Below are 20,742 nucleotides of genomic sequence, written 5' to 3' on the forward strand. Positions count from 1 at the left end.
TCTCATGAAGAAAACATGGTGGTAAGGATCAGAGAGCCACCAAGGAAGTGTGCTGGCTATGGCAATGAGAGGAGGAAACAAAGTTTTGGCTGCAGATTGGGACAGATTTGAAGGTCTTGATTTGATCTATAAGCTACCTCTTCATAGAGCTACCTCTTGCAAAGTGGGTTTCAAGCAGTATCGTCACTCCACCCATGACTGGAAATGAAATGAATCAAGACTTCTGAAAGGACTGTACTTCATATCTGCTTTAGGCCCCTGCCTTGAACTGCAATGGAATCAAACCACAACAACTTTTTAGCAGCAATGGGAAATCTGCCACTGAGCTACCGAGCCAAGGTTTCGCATGTGAATGGGTCCCCTGGCCTGACAAGATCTTTGCTGTAAGCTGCTTATAGGAGAAGAGGACAGATCTGGGAGGGACAACATGCTATAAACGTCCTCATACCAGGCCGCACTTCTACAGTAGCCATGTCGATGTCTGACTCTCCTTTGCCATCGGTGACTTTCAAGTGAAAGGAATAACTCCCTTCTACGAGGTTGGTCAGCTGCAGGATGGCCTCATGATCTGAGCCATGTATCACATCCTGCAAAAGGAGAAGTCAACACTGCTTCAGATTAATATTCACTCAAAGGCAAGATAAAAATTGCCCAAGATTTTACAACTACCCACCACAAATTGGCCTAGAACAACCATGTTAATAAAGTAAGGTCAGGGGTTGGGAGCCTGTGGCTTTTCACATGTTCATAGAATCATAGAATCATAGAATCATAGAGTTGGAAGAGACCACAAGGGCCATCGAGTCCAACCCCCTGCCAAGCAGGAAACACCATCAGAGCACTCCTGACATGTGGTTGTCAAGCCTCTGCTTAAAGACCTCCAAAGAGGGAGACTCCACCACACTGCTTGGCAGCAAATTCCACTGTCGAACAGCTCTTACTGTCAGGAAGTTCTTCCTAATGTTTAGGTGGAATCTTCTTTCTTGTAGTTTGGATCCATTGCTCCATGTCCGCTTCTCTGGAGCAGCAGAAAACAACCTTTCTCCCTCCTCTATGTGACATCCTTTTATATATTTGAACATGGCTATCATATCACCCCTTAACCTCCTCTTCTCCAGGCTAAACATGCCCAGCTCCCTTAGCCGTTCCTCATAAGGCATTGTTTCCAGGCCTTTGACCATTTTGGTTGCCCTCCTCTGGACACGTTCCAGTTTGTCAGTGTCCTTCTTGAACTGTGGTGCCCAGAACTGGACACAGTACTCCAGGTGAGGTCTGACCAGAGCAGAATACAGTGGCACTATTACTTCCCTTGATCTAGATGCTATACTCCTATTGATGCAGCCCAGAATTGCATTGGCTTTTTTAGCTGCCGCGTCACACTGTTGGCTCATGTCAAGTTTGTGGTCAACCAAGACTCCTAGATCCTTTTCACATGTACTGCTCTCAAGCCAGGTGTCACCCATCTTGTATTTGTGCCTCTCATTTTTTTTGCCCAAGTGCAATACTTTACATTTCTCCCTGTTAAAATTCATCTTGTTTGTTGTTAGACTGCAGCTCCTACCATCTATGAGAATTGACTGCAATGGCTGGGGATGATGGGCGATGGAGTCTGCCAACATCTCTCCCACCCTTCCTACAGCCAAAGAGTGCATCTTCAAACCCATGGGTTTGGTTTCTTCTACTCCTATTTTAAGACTGCAAAGCTGAGACTCGGATCAGCTTGCCCAAGGCTGCTCCATGCAAGTCCAATTTGGATCCAGTGGGCCATACTGTTACATGGCAGTAAGCAAGCAAAGAGTACGGTGTTTGGATTTGGATTTTTTTAAACAATACATTCAATTTGGCTTCATTAAATTATTAAAATACTTACCCCAGCTGCTGGGCTCTGGCCATCCCGAATCCAGAGGTAAGACACAATCCCTTGGTCATCAGTAGATTGCGAACCATCCAAAGCAATGGAGTTATTGGGAAGAACGAGCATGTGCTTGCCCCCTGCATGAGCCTGGGGTGGGCGGTTGCTTTCTAAACAATAAAATTGTAAGAGGGGAAGAGCTTTATTTTGAAGAGTTGAGCAGGAAATAAAAGAATAGGAATGGAAATAATAATAATAATAATAATAATAATAATAATAATAATAATAATATATTTATACCCCACCCACCCGACTGGGTTTCCCCAGGCACTCTGGGAGGTTCCCAACAGATTAAAAACACACACACACAAAAATCAAACATTAAAAACTTCCCCAAGCAGGGCTGCCTTCAGATGTCTTCTAAAAGTCAGATAGTTGTTTATTTCCTTGACATCTGATGGGAGGGCGTTCCACAGGGCGGGTGCCACCACCGAGAAGGCCCTCTGCCTGGTATAGTATCCCAAATGCCTTGCTCAGATGAAGAAGACTCTCAGAACTTGGCAGGGCTCAAAATCCACACTGAAATAATTCATTTACCAAAATACTTGGTTGCTTTTCTGATGCTTTAATATTTTTCATAGGACGATATTGTGATATTCAGGGAACTGCTCTATGTTGTTTTCAAATGCTCCGTTTCTCGTTGTGAGCTGCTTTGAACTCAACTTCCTTGTTGGGAGAGGAGCCTATAAACCTCCAATCAAATGCGAATGGGGCAGTGAGCCTTACCCTCCTTGACAGTCACAGAGATTGTGGCTGTGCTGCTTAGTCCTTGGCTGTCTTTGACGGTCAGTCTGAAATGGTAGGTTCCAACATGCAGGCCTGTGACGGTTGCAACTGCGCTATCAGGGTCTTCCATTTGCACAGAGGTTGGTCCACTGCAACGGAGCAAAAAGAAAAAGGAAGAGGAAGGCATGAACCAGGAACCAGATTCAACTCAGTTTAAACAAAAAGTGCTATTTTAGTAAATGGAGCAAGTTCTAGGAGTGGTGGCATGAACATTTTTGAAGCTTCAATAGAATACTTCTTCATGCTGAATAAGAGAGCCAATAGCAACTCTGCACACAAATGCAAATCATTTGGCTTCTTCAGGTTAGCTCGTCACACGGGTTTAAACAGTGTCAACATTCATTTCATCTGCAGCAGGTAGAATTTGGCATTTTACTTCTTTAAACTGATATTCACTTGAGGGCCTGAAATTCACTTGCAAGCCTACTTGCAAACTTACATAATGGATGGCGGTTTTAAAAAGGCCAAGGCTTGCAGGTTTTTCAGATTCAGCCAGAAACTTTACCTAAGAGGCCTCAAAATTCAGTTCAAAATCTGAGTGGCTTTGAGATATTTGTGATATGTACAGGGATGCCTCTGAGATCAAATGGTACTCCCTGAGAAAAGTACATTCATCTTCAACTGAATTATGAAAGTTCTCATTAAACTACCACATTCTTCCTCTGGAAGAATAATTGTCTAGTGGACAATTATTAGCATTTTACAAAAAAAACAACAGTATTTGGCATGAACAATATTGATGCATATAAACTTGGGACTTCGTTTGGTTCATGCAGAAACTAGCAGTAAGCCTAAATGGCTGAAATACCTGATATTCTCCCAGTGATAGTAAACAATGCCTAAGTCATCAGTGCTCATGCTTCCATCAAGAACGGTGCTCTGGACAGGGAATGTCAGCTCCTTATCTGGCCCAGCCACGGCTGTTGGGGGGCTATTCTTTTCTGTAGCGAAACAAAGCAAAAATTGCTCAAAATACAGTCTGTGTTTTCTAGTCTGTAACTGACAAGTGTTATCCTCTCTCCCAAGTATTAAAGGGCTATTGTATTAACGGTACCAGGAGTGACTTGGAATATCACTTAATCCACCTCTCGTCCTGTGTCCTGGATGAGAAAGCAATGCAAAGAGCATGCCTAAGTATCAAGCGTGCCCTCTCCTAGTAAACAGAGGAGTAAACACACATGGAGCGCTGCAACATGGCTCCCTCTGTCTCTAGCATCAGACAGCAAGGAGAAAGAACAAAGGACAATAGTTCCACTTCACGGAACACAGTAACACAAACAGCCTGTCTCTCTCACTTCCCACTCTGTGGAGTCAAAACATATACCGTCATGTGATAGACAAAAATCCCATGACTACAATCATGGAGCAGGAATTCTAACATCCTCACAGTAATCTGCTGTGAACAGTAGTAGAGGGTTCAAGTTCTATTTCACACCAAGGACAGAAATTGGCCTGGCGGCCATGTGTTCCAGGAGGGACAAGCAACCTCCTCCTGGTGGCCCAGAAAAAGCAGTCACAAGGCTTAATTCTTTCATCTGCCATGCCACTACTTGGAAGCAACCTTTGATGGCAAAGCTGCAGTCTTATGGGTTTTCCATGAGTTACTCAATGAGATATGAATCAGCGACAGCAATACTCAGGCAACGTATTGCAGATGTTGAATGCCAGTATGAACTAGGTTTAACCTAAAAAAAATCATGCTAACTGACAAAGCACTTCAGCCCTATAGAGCAGGTGGGGCATTTGTGAGTTCAGCTCCTATTATTGCCTGGCCTCTGTGCTCAGCACATTCCTAAATAATGGAGGCTGCCTGGCAGGCAAGCAGTCTTTCCTCCTCCTCCTCCTTCCACTTACTATTAAAGGTCAGATTTAGATTTGTTAGCTCGTGTACATAGAGGTTCAACAGCCAGCCAGCTGAAGGATGTTCTGTTAAGTCAAATATACTATAAATCTGCCTACCGGGCCAGACAATCACCGTGACTTCAGCTGTAGACTGCTGTTCAGCAGAATCAGTAACAGTCAGCTGAAATGTGTATTCGCCTTCTTGCATGGACGATAACTGGAGGTAGGGACTTCTCACCCCCTGGGTAATGAGGTGCGGGAGGAAAATCGGGAAATAATGAGGCAAATGTTAATAGTATAAAGCTTTCTATTATCATAACAAATCATTATACCAGTGGTTTTCAACCAGTGGCACTCTGGGGTGGCCAGGGCATAGCTGTCAATGTTTCCCTTTTTTAAAGGGAAATTCCCTTATTCTGAATAGGATTCCTCACAAGAAAAGAGAAAAGTTGACAACTATGGGTCAGGGGTGCTGCGAGAACACTGGTCTCTGTCCCTCTTTCCTTCCCTGCCTCCTCTGATGCCCTCTTGCATCTCTGCCTCCCAAAGGCTTCTGCGGCTGTTTGTTGCAGCAGACCTGGCTACAAGCTTCCCAGGCAAATGGTGTCTCTGGGGCTGGCCAGGGGGTGCTTCCCATGTCCCTGTGGGGCAGTGGAAGGAGGCACCTCTCTTTGAGGTGGGGGGCAGCTCAAAGACCAGAGGGAGCAGCTGTGGCTGCCCAGAGGACTCCCAAGGAGAGGGGAGAGAAGGCTGAGGGAACACTCCACAAGGGAGGGTTCAAAAAGGGGTGAGGGGCTGCCAGCTCTGCAGGCAAGGGGTGACATAACTGGGCTCCTGAGCCCCACAGGGGTGCCACAGAAAGAAAACCTCTGCATTATACAGAAGTATTGTACCAATATTTCACAACCACCTGAATAGGCTTACAATATTCTGCAGAACTTTGAACGCAACAATTCAACATCTGTGACATTAAGTGTGGTCACTATGTCCAAAACTCACTATTGCTCCTTTGCAATGGTTTGCCTAAACACAGATGGTCGGATCCAGACTTGGTCGCAGTAGACCCACTGAAATGACTAATTTTTAAAGTCCCATGCAATATTTTACAGGGTCCACTCTAAGCATGGTTTCCAGGTGTCTTCCTAGCCAGGGCAAAAATAGAAGAGACTAAGTGTTTCAAAGTAATGTTCACCATTTCCTGCACAATACAAAGTGCAACCAGGCTTTTTTTGCCCGTTTTCACCAAGCACCACAAAATTCCTGATCTGAAAGCTATTGGATTCGGGGGGCGGGGTGTGTGTGGATATTATTAAATGAGGCAAGAAGATCTCCATTTACCTGCATTGCTACCACTTTGCCTCGACTTTTCGGGCTCAGGGACCACTCATAGCTGACTATCTCATAATCATCACTGCTCTGATTTCCATTCACTGTGACGGAGTTGCGAGGCAAACTGATTTCCTGATTTGGCCCTGCATTGGCAACAGGAGGGAAATCCACTTTTTTATGGACTCTCAGTGAGGCTTCTGTAGAGTTAGCTGCTCCACTGGAGTCAATGACTGTTAACCTAAAAAGGAAGAGAAAAGATATGTGAATAATTAATGATATTGAATGTGTGCTTTCTCCCATTCTCAAAATTCAGATGCACTGATTCCTTCTACCTCAGGAGTGCAGAATCCAGAGACTATGGACCTAATTAGGTCCATCTAGGGTGGCCATACATCTGGAATTTCCCGGACATAGCTGGAATACATCAGTCAAAAGAAGTGTCCAGGAGGAAATTAGTGAAATATCCGGGAAAATACAGACGTATGACAACCCATGTAGGAAGTCTAGATTTTGGTGAATTTCCTTAAAAATAGCTCAAGAACTTCTTCTTTGGGGGGGGGGGGGGAGCTCAACAACTTTGCCAAAAAAAGCCTGACACCTATTGTGTTCAGATTTTCACTTTTTGAAATATGGCAACCCTAGGTCCATCAGGCCTTCAGGATTGGCCTGCCAGGCTGGAGGCAAACCACACCCACCTTTTCCATGTCTGAGGTAATATACGATGTCAGGCATAGGAAAGGTCCATTGGATCAGGCCAATAGCCCATCTAGTACAGCATCCTGTTCTCACAGTGGCTGAACAGTTGCCTGTAGGAAACCAACAAGCAGGATTCGAGCACAACAAGAACAAGACTCTCGCTTCCTGTGGTTTTCAGTAACTGGTATTCAGAACCAGTCATCATGGCTAGTAGCCATCAATAGCCCTCTCCTCCATGAATTTATCCAATTTTCTCGCTGCCTGCTGTGGAAGAAGGTTCCATAGTTTAAACACGGACTGTGCGATGAAGTACTTTCCTTCCATCTGCCCTGAAATCTTCCAATATTCAGCTTTGTTGGGTGTCCACAAATTTTAGGGTCATGAGAGGAGAAGTAACTTCTCTCTTTCCACTTTCTCCGTGTCATGTATAACCTTACCGACTTCTATCTTGTTACCTTTTATGTTTTCTCTAAACTAAAAAGTCTCAAATGCTGCAACCTTTCCTCATAGGGGGAGGTCATACCACCCCCTTGATCATTATGGCTCAGGACTGCAATACCTCAAGGACTGCCTCTCCCCATAGAAACCAACTCAGACCCTGTGATCATCCTCTGAGGCCCTTCCTCATGTGCCTCCTCCACGAGAGGCCCGGAGGGTGGCAACCCGAGAACAGGCCTTTTCTGTGGTGGCTCCCCATTTGTGGAATGCTCTCCCCAGGGAGACTCGCCTGGCAGCTTCATTACATATATTTATGGGCCAGACCAAAACTTTTCTCTGTAACCACGCCTTTGGCTGATTAACATTCTATGGCCTTTTAAATGTGTTTGTGGGAGGGGGATTATTGGTTTGTTCTTTATTATTACGCATTTTGTGTTCTCGTTTTCTATTTTTATGTTGTGAACCACCCTGTGATCTTCGGGTGAAGGGCATTATACTAACTAACTAACTTAAACAAAGAACTTTGGTTGCCTTTGCCTCTGACTTGTCCATCCCCGAGTTGTGGTCTGAGGAGCCAAACGCAAAAATGTAGGCCTCTCACCTGAAAGTGTAATTGCCAGGCACGAGGTTAGACAGATGTAAAACTGGTGTATCAGCTGATGCCTTCTTTTCTCTAGGGGGACCTTCAATTTCTTCCCAGTGGTAACTGGCTATTTCAGTATCATCAGTACTTTCTGTGTTGGAAGGGAAATGCCACAGAATCATAAATTAATAAGCTGGTATCCCTGTGAGCAATTCTAATTACACTGCAAAGCCACAGTTGCTGCCTGGTACTTACGATTCCCATCAATGAAAGCAGAAGTTGTAGGGAAATATATTTCCTGGGCTTTTGGAGATACGATAGCAACAGGCGGCTGATTTATTCTGACAGCTGCGGGAAGGGGAGAAACAGAACCCCATGCTTAATTAAATAAGGCCATCCTGCACAACTCGATCAGCCTGAGATAGCTTTGTGCTTATTCCACAACCAAAAAGCATTCACTAGTTGCTGAACAAGATTAAACAGTTAATATAAAAGCAGTAGGTTAAAAAAAATAAATTAAGTCATAACCAATAGAAAAACCGATCCTTGTAAATTATGATTTAGCAAAGCCACCTTCTGGTACAATCCCAAACTGGATAAATTGTGCCTGGCTTGCGGTTACAGGGGACAACCAAAAAAATCCCCCAAATCCCAGGCTTCTTAAGTTCTTAAGCTGGAAAAGACCAGAGTCCAGTTCCCCCAACTCAGCCAAGAAGATGACTGGGTGGGCCTTGGGCCAGTCACAGTCCCCTAGCCTAACTCTACCTCGCAAGGTTGTTGTGACTAAAGATCAAATGAGGACAAGGAGAACCAGGTATGCCACCACAAACTCCTTAGAGGAAATGTCAGATAAACATGGAATAAGAAATATTTCAATATCCTATTCTGTTGGATATGAGAAGTACACCACAACAGAGGCTTACATACATCTGTACCTCATCGTATTTTATAATAAATGGCTCCAAAATGAAGGGAGGGAGATGGATGCAGAAACCAAAAGGCTCATGCAAGCGGGCAAGTCATACCCAGTGCTCAATACAAAACTATTTGCATGGGCAACTTGAGTCCCTTTTCCACCTTCTTGCCCCCAAATGCTGTACTGTAGATCCTGAACTTGCAGCAAGAAGAGGGGAGGGGAGACACTAACATAGAATGTGCAAATCAAGTGCTCATCTAGGGTAACTGCCCCACAAATAAAATCAGAAGAGCAGGAAATTACAAGGCTGGATGCACTTGAACATTTACCACCCTGTGGTTCCCTCTAAAGGCAAAGCAGGAATGTTACACAAATGCGATATAAAAATGTAAAACTTTTACAGCTGTTCACTCTCTGATGAAATTCAGAACTGATTAAAAGAACCATTCATCAAACTGGCATGCAGGTATAGCGAGAGGAGGATATTAGTTTTAACTGTCTGAAAAACTGATTTACCTGGTTGGACAGTGACATTGACAAATCCTTCTCCAAATGCATTTTCAGCAGAAACAGTCACTTTGAAGACATAGACACCTACTGGCAGCTGTAACAGAGGGTTTTTTAATGTATCTCCGGTAACACATAGGACTTCACATGGCACAATAACAAAAAATGCAAGAAGTCTGAGTGCGCATCAAACCCAGAGCTTACCATATTTTTCGCCCTATAGGACGCACCGTCCCATAAGGCGCACCTAGTTTTTTGGGGGGGAAATAAAGGGAAAAAAATTATTTCCCCCCCAGGGGCGGGGCTGGGGCGGGGGAGGCCCGAGCTTCCCCCGACCCCAGCCCCCAAACAGGCAGCTCTCTGCAAGCCATGGGAGCCCAGCGCTGGCTCCCGCTGTTTGGGGAGAGGTCCGCGAAGCCTGGACGCGCTGATCTCAGCACGCGCAGGCTTCGGCATGCAGGCAACTCTCCGCAAGCAGCAGGAGCGCTCCCGCTGCTTGCGGAGAGGTCCGCGAAGCCTGGAGAGCAAACGGGGTCGGTGCACACCGACCCCTCTTGCTCTCCAGGCTTCAGCTAAAGCCTGCATTCGCTCCATAGGACACACACACATTTCCCCTTCATTTTTGGAGGGGAAAAAGTGCGTCCTATAGGGCGAAAAATACGGTAATTATCATCATGAAGAAGCATCTCTGCTACCACCCAGAACAACTTAGGGGTGGTGGGGAGCAACTCAGAACATTGTAGCTGTGCCTCCCAGAAGGCTGAAATAAAGGAAAATGTAATATATATACAGGTAGCACCGGGTATGAGCTGAGTAGAAACAAGAAAATCTTGCAGTGACTGGAAGCGCATCCAGTAAGATAGTCTACCATATTCCTGAACTGCCTACATATAAGAGTTGCTCAGGCGACAGAGTTTAGTGAGCAGGAAGAGGCTGGGGTAGAGAGCAGTTGAGAATCAAAAGCAGGAGAGGAGGCAGGCCAGGAGACAGAGACCAGGCAGGCTGCTGAAGAAGCCAGGGAATCTCCCCCTTCTGCTGTGACAAGCTCCTCTCCCAGAACACGCAGAGAAATGAAGAGGGCAGAGAAAAGAGAGGCAAGGGGAAGGAACCAGGGAAGGAGCCTTAGCAGTGTGAAGACGGGGACCTTTGGTCCTTGCAACTGCCACATTGGTGCAAGACCTACTGGGAAGAGTTGCTGGCATCACTAGGCCTGAACTGTTTTGGGTTCTTTGAATAAAGAGTTAACTTCACGGGCACCAGGTGTTTTATTACTGACCTACTCCTTACTCTGGCTCCTGATACCAGGGCTAGAACAGCACCAAGTTCTTTAGGTGCCAACAGGTATATTTTCAGGAATCTCACTTGGTGCCAGCCACCAGGAACACAACCCTAATCTGGAGAGAAATAGGCCCACTTACAATGGCAACTTGTAACTGACACGACTGCCTTATAGCAAAGCATCTCTAAAGCCATTACCCAGCTGAGTGTGCATTTTGCCACACCCTGCGGTAAACACGAGTCAAGTCTCCCTAAGGAGCAGCTCACTTACTTGAGAAAGTTTCAGCATTGGCGTGTGCTTGCCCTCCATTTCACCATTGTAACCATCGGGGTGACTTATCGAGCTCCACTCATAACTATAGGCCAATTCTGAAAAGGAGGAAGCAGCACAGCAACTGGTTATGGTTCTTCTTTGGAAGAGAGACCTGATCCTGGCTCTGATGTTCACTGAGCTTTCATGGGGTGGGGAAACGTAAGCCCCCACTGCCTTCCACCACTTAAGGTATAAGCGGATCATTTTACAGTGGTGGTCTGCTCACACAATTTATTTTCCCTTCTACTTGGAAAGGTAGAAATTGCATGAGCAAGTCCTCTGCACAAATGAACATCAGCATGGGGTGCAGGGAAATGAAGAAAAGAAAAAAAATGGCAATCCTACATCATGTGAAGATTGCATTAGTATCTGAACTGGGGCCCAGTTATGGGAGAATTGTGGTGCATGTATGGTCACTGGCAACTGTCCCTATTTCCTAAAAACTGAACTAGCCAAATTGATCAACAAAGTTTTTATACATAATCAGTATGAATGGCCACACCACATAAGCCATCTAATATGTGTGAATTACTCGTAGAATTTCTGACTTTTATACTGTGCAATAATCTAACTGTTCCCATCAGTTTAAAATGACTTTGTCTCTGAAAAATCTTCTATCCTTACTTCCCTCATTTGTTCTCCCTGAGCTTACATGAAGCTATTAAACCTTATTCACCTTTTTCGCATTTAAAAGTTGGTGCCAAACACAAAGTTGATACTCAGCATTAGCTGTGCCAGCCAACAACGTTCATGCAGATTTCCCTATTTTGCATACATTTACTGACTTTGCATATTTAATATCTGAATAATTTAGAATCTTACGAGAGAATAATTGGCCCAGCTTAAACAAAGCAAGCGAACCATGCTCGAATTCACACGCATGTACCAGCCCTTCATTTGCAAGAGGAAGAAATAAGGGGTTTCACTTTGCAACAAACTATAGTTTTCCATTTCAAATGAATGTGGAAGGAAACTGGTTTGGGCAAACCATAGTTTATTCAGATTTTTGTCGATAGTCTCTACACGGTTTCTAGCATAAGACGAGCAACTTAGTGCTTTTCTCCTCCATCCCACTTGCATCAAGAACTCACCTGAAAGGAATGGCGTGACTACAAATGCATGCAATTCAACGTCGTTTTCTGGTAAAGTTACTTGTAGATTATCTCCAGCCGACACCAGGAGTTCCTTTACTGCGTATAAATTTTTTAAAAAGTTATTTTAAAACAATGTATTGAGGAAAGCATAGCAAGAATTTTCTATTGCTGAAACAGCTGGGATAGCTCAGTTGGTAAAGCATGCAACTGCAACTCTACAATTCTATGATTCTAAGTATATTGGGACAGTTGTTTTCACATCAAGACTTGATGAATCTTCCCTCTGAAGCTGAAACTTAATAATAAAATAATAATAATAATGCATTTTATTTGATGAAGCATTAAGCAGATAATTTATTCAGCATGAGGATTTCTCCCTGCCTTAAAAGATTCTTCTCTTCCTCACCACATGCAAGCAGCTAAGCCTGATTCAAGCAGCAGTTTGAGAAGTTAGCACTTCTGATTTCAGTACCGTCCTAGATACATCCACTCAGAAGTACCATATTTTTTCGTGTATAAGACTATGTTCTTTTCTTGAAAAATTAAGCATAAATAGTGGGGTCGTCTTATACATGGATAGTGATGAGGCTGGACGGGTGATTGGTGGCTGCTATGAGCCGGAGACTGTCAGCGGTGTTTTGGTGGGTGATTGATTGTTGCGTCAAGTTCCGCAGGATATTGGCTGCTGTAGCAATTGGGTGGGCGATTGGCGTTTGCTGTCGGTGAGCGATCAGACGATTGGTCGCTTCGTTGATGTGCGTGTGATCGGCTGTGTTGGTCCCGCGGGTGAGCGATTTTTGGCACCCCCCAAAAAAAAGCTCAACAAGTTTGGGCAATTTCCCCGCATTTTCTCAATTTGGAGTCCCAAACAAGAGGGGGCTTCTTATACATTGGGGCGTGTTACAACATGGAAAAGTACGGTAACTCCTATTGAATTTAGTGGGGTTTACTCCCAGATAAGCACAGTTAGGATTGCAGACTTATTCTCAAAAGAATTTACATTACCATCTTTGGTGGCAGAAGTGGGCAACAATACTTGATCTGTGGCAGTAGCTTGGGTGAAAACAGCACCAGTGGGAAGGGATGTGGCATCATCCTGCATAAGATTTCGCAGATCTGATGTCTGAGTTTGTGTTGCAGTGGTGGAGAGAAACCCCAGGGTGTCTGATGAAGAAGGATTATGGGAAGTTGTTAGAACCTACAAGATGAATTGCAGGAATATATAATTATTGTGTATATTTCCCCTCTCACATTATGACACACATCGTAAACACTGTATTGGAAGTAGAAGTGCAAAATTACATTACAGCTAAAATCAATCACGTTTACCAGTGACATATGGGATGAGAAACATTGTACATTCCCAAGGTTGTTTCTTAAAATCAACTCCCAGTTACATGAGCAAGAATTTAACTGCCCCAAACAAAGATTAGGCCAAAATTCCACCAGCAGTGCAAGCCTTTTATCAATTTTATTCCATCTTAACAGGCACGGGTTCCCACCAAAGAATCCAGAAAAAAAATCTAGTTTGGTGGCAAACCAAACTGTATTTTATTTGCAGATTTCTATGTTACTCCAATGCTATTTCAAAAAATGAAATACTGGTAACATACCTCTTCCTGCCAAGTGCTGTTGGTTTCATCAGGCGGTTGAAAACCTAATTCATCTGCCGATTTCTGCATCATGCCCAACATGATCTCTGGCAACTCTCCGGGACGTTCGGTGACATGATTTCCCTCAGATTCATTTGCACCTGTAGGAGTCTCCAAAGGACCTCTCTCCTCTTCACTTCTGACCAGGTCAACATGTTTGTCTCCATCACCGAGCCCTGAAGAATTGAAGCCATTCTCAGTTGCCACCAACAAACTCCAGTCAGCATAGTTCACATCCTCCTTCTCTTCAGGCTTGAGGCTCAGCCGAAAGGGGTTCTGCTCCGTATCTCCATATTCATCTGGGTAGTCTGGGCTCTCCTCCCGACTGAGGAAGGACAGCTCCTTCAGGCTGCTGACTTCGTCTGATGGGTCTCCCTGCAGTGCCATTGGGTGGAGGACCTGCCCGTACCCCAGCGGTGCAGAGGGCCTCTGGGGAGGCCTTAGCACAAAAGTCAAAGAGGACTTCACCTTCTCCATCTTCTTGGGCTCGCAGTTCCCTTTACGTTGGCAACTGACGATGTAGCAGTGCCGTTCAAACATCCAGGACAAGTCGCAGTCGGAAAGATCGCAACAGGCTGCCGTGCAGTCTGACACCGACACAGCATGGGGGACCCGCATAATCTTCATGGTTTCTAAATTAGGAGATATTATTGCATCTGAATACTTGGCGCCTTCTCTGCACTGTTCGCAGAAACACCCTGAAATGATAGGTACTCATATCACAAGAGAGCAGGAGCACTGAAAAGTCCTTCCCCTTACAATGCATTCTCATAAAAATAAAAAGCTTCATTAATTTATATTGATTTAATGTAGCCTAGAGAGTAGTCACTTTATCAACAAGGAATCACTTGAATCGTCACTCAAATAATTAAAAACTCAATTAAAAGTAACAAGAATCAGATCCCTTCTTTGACTGCACCTTCCTTCCAAACTAGCCTAAGAAAGGGGGGGGGGGAATAAATCACAGCTCTTGTCCAGCAGAGAGCAAAAGATGGTTTTCCAACTAGAGCCTGCTCCCCCTATTTTTTGAAGTGACATATCACTGCATCCATCTCACTTATTTTGGAGAGAGGTACAATGAAAGGTCTTTTTTTTTTTTAAGCTGCCACCGAAATAGGGGTAGCACACAAAGAAGCTTACTAGGCAATGCAGCCTGCTGAGTCACTGAAAAAGAGAGCATCTGGTTGGCAGAGAATCAGGGTTAGGCACTTCTACAAGGGAAAGAGCCATCCTCTGCTTTCAGCAAACTACTGTATTTCTGGGATCCTGCTGAAGAACCAATTCAGACAGTACACAAATGACTAATTAACAGTAAATGATGTGGCGATGGTGTTTTAAGACCTTGATTCCCCCCCCCAGTCTGTTCCCCCCAATTATACTTTGTCAGTTGTTATTTTTGCTGCTGAGCTCTTCCTCAGAATCAAGTCGCATGAGGCATCTCAAGCCTTGCCAAAATGCGCCTACAGCATTTTATGTTGCAATCCCACGCCACATGGGCATGAAGGAACTCAATGAAAAACCACACAGATGGGTCCCATTGGAAGGTCCTTTCCAGCCAATCACTGCTAACGTTCCCAGCCAGGTGAGGATTATGAGGGGATAAACTCTCACAGTTGGCCTTGCAGGTATGGCTTGCAGATGTGGTTATTTTCATACTCACACACATAAACCCACCCCTGTCACAAGCAAGGAGGTGGATTTCACCCTGTTCATCATAGGCGTAGACAAGGGGGTCAGGGAGGGGCAGCTGCCCCCCTTAGATCAAGTAAAACAACAGAAATACTTAACTAACTGACCAATCACATCGGTTCTGGCCCCCTTAACAAAAGTCCTGCCCCCTCCAATAAAAATCCTGGCTACGCCCATGCTGCTCCTGCATGCATGCAGATGGGACAGTAGTTCAAACCGAAAACAGTGGAAGTCTGAAGTGAGTGGATGGATAATGCAAAGGATAAAGATGCAAAACTGTATGAATAAGGACTGTAACGAAGCAGGGAGCTGAGCACTGCACAAGCCACTTCAGCATATCATCTCTGACTCTGCTGTATTCTTGGGAGGGACAGCGTAAGTTTAACTGTATGAACAACATGGTGTAAACTGGCTTGCAGAAATGGTGGTGTAATCCATATACGACTTATACGTTTGCTGGTCATTTAGAAGCCAAAACTCACGCTGTCAAATTCACTTATCCTATCTATCTATCTATCTATCTATATCTATCTATCTATTTACATTATTGTTATTTATTTATTTTTTTAAAAACATTCTCCACCTCCTAGCTAAGTTCATCCCATTAGTTTCTTAATGGTGAATGTAACAAGAGACCTGTCAAATCAGACTAAAGATCCATCAAGCCCTTCATCCTGCCTCCATAGTGGGTAGCCAAGCAAGAGGGGCATCTCTAATATCCCGGTCTTAAAATAAAAACATAACGGCAAAAGCCATGATTTTTACACAGTCACTTTAATTTCATTGTCAGTGAGTCAGCAGAACATCTGACACAGCCTTCGCCCTTTTCAATACGTGTGCAGCAAGTGAACAGATATCTATTAAAAAGTGTCTTCCACCAAATCTTTTTGAGCCACATACAAGTGGCCTCTCTATCCAAAATACGAATTGGGCTTGGCTCTGTTACTATGAACTTTAATGCATCTATCTAGGTCTCAGCTGTAATTACCTTTAAATGGCAGTTTTCTAGGCCTTGTGGGTGGAGACAACTGGATGAAAGCAAGATGTCAGAAACAGGACACAGGCACCAGTTTATTCCCTTAACAACAATGTGAGTCAAATTGGCTTCAGCTTTACAGACGGTATGGAAAGCATGGACAATCTGTTCGGTATTATTTATCTAAGGTATTTATATCTTGCCCTATCACCAAATGGCCTCAGCATGTCCTACACTAGAAAAAATAAAAACCATTTAAAAAAAACCCAGGGGAAACAGTATAGAAGACACATGACAAACAAAAGTAACAGGGCAAACTATGTCTACTCAAAAAGTGAACCCTACTGAATTCAGTGAGGCTTACTCAGAGGTAAGCATGTAATAGGATTGCAGCTAAAGCGAAGGCGTCAGAAAAATTCTCACAGTGTAATGACAGCGTTCTGTAACTTGGCTGAAATTTTAAATCTAGACCTTCCTGTGCCTTTACTTCAGTGGTCAAGGCTGAAATTCTATGTACACTTTATGGTGCAAGCCCCAATAAACTCAGCAGGGTTTACTTCTGACTAGGTGCGTATAGAATTGCATTGTCAAGCTACATTATTCGGTCCGTGAAGTTGCAGCAACTATATAAATGTGAAATGACAGCCTTTCTAACACAAGTGTAAGAAACAATTTTCATGGAGCCCAGGGAATGGTCGAGGACTAACTGATGGTGGAAAATTGCTGATGATCACTGACATAGATGACACAGTATTAGAAATAAAACACATAAATTTAAAATAAAATAAATGGATTACTGAATGGAGGCAGAAAACTAAGGAACACTTTAACTGAGCACTCACAACATCAACATTGCAAGTCTAGTTAGCAGCTCCCAGAGTATGAGAGGTGTTGGAAGGGTTCACAGGCCCACAATCACAAAGGAAAACGTCAGCAACATACTGAAGATTTCAGTGCACCTCCGGGGTGGGTGAAGTTAACAGCACCAAAGTGATCTCCCGGGGGGGGGGGGCAAGCCTAGGCAGTGTGTGTGGAGGCCCTGGGCTGCCCAGGCGACAAGCCCTGCTGAAGTGGTACCCCATAAGAGGTGCTAAAAGGTAAAGGTACCCCTGACTGTTAGGTCCAGTCGCGGATGACTCTGGGGTTGCACGCTCATCTCGCTCTATAGGCCAAGGAAGCTGGCGTTTGTCCACAGACAGCTTCCAGGTCATGTGGCCAGCATGACTAAGGTGCTTCTGGTGAACCAGAGCAGCGCACGGAAACGCCGTTTACCTTCTCGCCAGAGTGGTACCTATTTATCTACTTGCACTTTGATGTACTTTTGAACTGCTAGGTGGGCAGGAGGTGGGACCGAGCAACGGGAGCTCACCCCGTCGCGGGGATACGAACCTCCGACCTTCTGATCAGCAAGCCCTAGGCTCTGTGGTTTAGACCACAGCGCTACCCGCGTCCATCATAAGAGGTGCTACCCCTCCCCTAACACCCCATACTCCCAATGTATGAACAAACATACTTTTAATCCTAAACCACTTACTCATAAAATCATACAATTGTAGATCAGTTTGAACTAGCCGCGATCATCACTCACAGATTTATACCCCTGGTGTGGGCGAGGTAAGAATTTTTTTAACCACATACTGAAAAAGGCTTAACTAACTATGGCAACATTTGGCAGGGCTTATGAAAATCTTTCACCAAGCAAAAGTCAGAAATTCATTCAAGGCTCCAGTGTTAAGCTATATGTGGTTTTAAGCTCCTGTACATAATAAATAGGATTTAATTCTATCTCTGGGTTACTTTCATGTTACTGATGTGCCCAGCCGCCTCCTCTTCTCTGAAACACGGCAAGCCTTTGGAGGGGAGGGGGAAATCATTTGCTTCAGGAAGAGTAGAGCACTGTTTCTAGATGGAGATTTAGCAGTTGAGGGGAGGCAAAACGAGAGCAAGGAAAAAAACGAGTCAAATAAAAATAAAGCTCTGAAAAAGGGAAAACCTCAAAAGCAATCTGCACAAAAGGTCTGTAAAGGGTTTAAAAGAAATAGAAATTCAGGCAGCTTAGTGTTTACAATGATAGCATGAACACAATCATGGTAAACCAAAGTTAATGGTTTGCTATGAATGCTTCACTCCTCTGCACAAGTGAGTGAGAGCAGAAAACCACAACCTTTGACATAATGCTGTGTCTGAACCACGGAGCCATGGGTTGTTTGGCCACAAACGAGCAATGATGTGAAGCAAATATTTGTTCTTATTAATTTATTCATTTCATAAAATTTAAATAATGATTGATTGTACAAAAAATCTCCAAGCGGTTTTCTTGGCTTACCAAATGTTTGTTGGGAGCAAAACAAGCAATGACCCTTGGTTCAGACCACGGTTTACTGTGAGGTATGGACTGAACTGCTCAAGCAACTGTGACCTGTCTATACTGTACGGTGCACATCCATTTAGACTCTCCAGCTGGTGCTAAGACACTAAGATACTTCTATTACTGCTATCACAATCTTCATAAGCCATTTGGGAGTCTTTTGCAAGTCAGAAATTATTTTGAGGTTCTGTGCACAGTGGAGAACCTGGGTTGTGTGCAGACCTTTATTCTCTCTCCTGGCCTCAAAAGCAAAATAATGGTTTATTATATTTATACAGCATGAGTACGAAGAGTCTTGCCTTACCTGTTAGAATTCCCAAGAGTAAGCACAGGGCTCCTAGTTCTAGCGCAAGAGCCATTCTTCCTTCAACAGGCAAGATCAACCTCAGTTTCAGGGAGCAATTGAAAGACTTTGCATTAAAAAAACCCCTTCGTTTCTGCCAGTTCTGTCCAATATCCAGCTGGGAGCCTGCAGGGGAGCAAAGGGGAGGGACACATGTTGTGATGAACATTAATTAGCAAGCAAATAATAGTGTGCAAACATTACCTCGTTGCAGTGACAAAAAAACAGAAAAGGCTAGGAAAAATTGCTGCCTAGCCATGGTTTACTGTACAACCCGTACTCTCTTCCTCCCCTGTTGGGAATGAGAGAAAGAAACCAGGGAGCCACAATTAACTTGGCTTGATGCAGCATCCAAATCTGGGATCTTACTTAGTTGTTCCCTACCCAGGGGAAGATGGACAATTTGGGCAAATGGAGCACTGCCACACCAACCTCATTCTGTTCTGAGCCAAACACACCACACATACACCCCACTTCCCTAGTTTCTTTATATTAGTTCAGGAGTAGAACTGTCTGCCATCTTCTTCCTCCTCCTCCTTAGTGACACCATTGCCCTTGCAGAACGCAGCAGGGAGGAGGTTGTGTAGAAGCTGAATATTAGCTGGCTGCAACTGTCATTTGCTCTGGCGCCACCTACTGCTGGGCTCCCTTCCTTCTGTCCTACCAGCCACCACTGTTCCTATCAAGCCAAGATTTGTAAGACTAACAGCAACAACAGCAACAACAACAACTCCCTACCATGATTTAGGCTGGCTGACAATGGTGGTTGGTTAAAGAGAAACCCCATGATTTCAGGTTCAGAACCATGGGAAGCCAACTTGGTTTGCTTCTTTTGAAGAAGCTTGCTGCTCTTTCAGAATAAATCATGATAAAGCCAGCAACTCTGGCTTATCGTGATGTGCAAGCATGACGACGGAAAGCACAGCTAGCAAATAATCCTGATAGCTTTTATTTTGGGGAGGGGGTAATAACAGCCATCAAGCCACTCAGCTAAATGCTGATAAGATATGCACCAAATTCTCAGTTGCTAAATAACTGGGGGTGGGGAGATGCTTCATTTAAAAGGTCATTTTGAGACTGAATAATTAAGCAGATATGACAGCTGCCTAGTCAAATGCCTGCGTTAACAATTGCTGAAGTCGCCTTGAATAGCGAGGGAGCTCTAAAGACGAGAGGTTTTGAAAGGTTATACAGTTTCAAGAACCAATCATGCTAGGAGCCAATGAGCAGTGTAATTGCTCCGGCAAGGTATTAAAATGCCATTATTAAAAGGAAATTTATGCTATATTGTGACACACAAGGCCAGTAGAAATAGATCTGGTTTGAAATAACCTACACTTCTGAAGCCATCCAGTTTTAAATGCCTTTCCAAGGGTATCTTAATCTGTGTAGTAACGGACAGCTGATCAAAGGTCAGACACCATTAATAGGAGCCCCAAGACACAAAAATTGCCAAAATCCATTGGTAGCACTTTTATTTATTTGAATGTTTATGTTATGCCCCATTTCGGAGGAGTTGACTCCAAATCTGATACACACTTAGCAAGAAGTTCCAAGTGTGGAGAAATAGTAAAATCCCATCTTAACTCATTATTTCTGAGGACAACAGGAACCAGTCTTTTCCATATTTACAAAAGCTACATTACAGTGAAAATCTACGCTGGTTGCTTATTTCCTGATAAAAGTCCATGTATGTTTCTTAAGGGGTGTGTGTGTGAAAGCAACTTGAAATTGCCAAGCCACGAAGACAATTCTCTCTTAATGACCATGCTACGCATGTGTCTTCTTGAGAAAAGCACTTAACAGTTGTCAATATGAAATAGCCAGAGCTTATAAAGCTACTCCTGGGGTTTAAAGATCTCTGTATTCAGGGAAAGCTTAATTACCCCTTAATTCCATTGATCTAAAGGAGATTTATGCTTATTTCACCCTAAGCAATGCTGGACCACAACAAAATCTAGACCAAGGGTGTGGTTTGAAGGCACATTGATGCAACCATCTTTGCTGAAGCTAAGCAGGT

The 20,742-nt window shown here is 44.1% G+C and overlaps 2 protein-coding genes across 6 annotated transcripts in view; one reads left to right on the forward strand and one right to left on the reverse strand.

The window, feature by feature from the left end:
* The window catches only part of NRSN1 (neurensin 1), a 201,028-nt gene that overhangs the window by 150,560 nt on the left and 29,726 nt on the right, over positions 1–20,742 (forward strand). The window lies entirely within an intron of this gene.
* KIAA0319 overlaps positions 1–20,742 on the reverse strand; it is a 30,309-nt gene that overhangs the window by 7,402 nt on the left and 2,165 nt on the right. For 2 of the 5 annotated variants that reach the window (XM_083623733.1, XM_083623732.1), the window contains 14 exons: positions 18,684–18,848; positions 13,308–14,044; positions 12,700–12,892; positions 11,692–11,790; positions 10,559–10,656; positions 9,019–9,106; positions 7,842–7,934; positions 7,605–7,737; positions 5,879–6,107; positions 4,658–4,781; positions 3,507–3,639; positions 2,639–2,787; positions 1,871–2,022; positions 449–587 (listed from right to left, as the gene is read on the reverse strand). In XM_083623733.1, coding sequence (XP_083479859.1) covers positions 449–587; positions 1,871–2,022; positions 2,639–2,787; positions 3,507–3,639; positions 4,658–4,781; positions 5,879–6,107; positions 7,605–7,737; positions 7,842–7,934; positions 9,019–9,106; positions 10,559–10,656; positions 11,692–11,790; positions 12,700–12,892; positions 13,308–14,044; positions 18,684–18,738 — 2,422 coding nt within the window. In that variant the 5' untranslated portion in view covers positions 18,739–18,848. Of the gene's footprint in view, positions 1–448; positions 588–1,870; positions 2,023–2,638; positions 2,788–3,506; positions 3,640–4,657; positions 4,782–5,878; positions 6,108–7,604; positions 7,738–7,841; positions 7,935–9,018; positions 9,107–10,558; positions 10,657–11,691; positions 11,791–12,699; positions 12,893–13,307; positions 14,045–18,683; positions 18,849–20,742 lie in introns of those variants that run through there. The other 3 variants (XM_083623734.1, XM_083623735.1, XM_083623736.1) reach the window with 2 other exon arrangements.

This window comes from Podarcis filfolensis, assembly GCF_964270895.1.
Source record: "Podarcis filfolensis genome assembly, chromosome: 7".
NCBI classification, from domain to species: Eukaryota; Metazoa; Chordata; class Lepidosauria; order Squamata; family Lacertidae; genus Podarcis; species Podarcis filfolensis.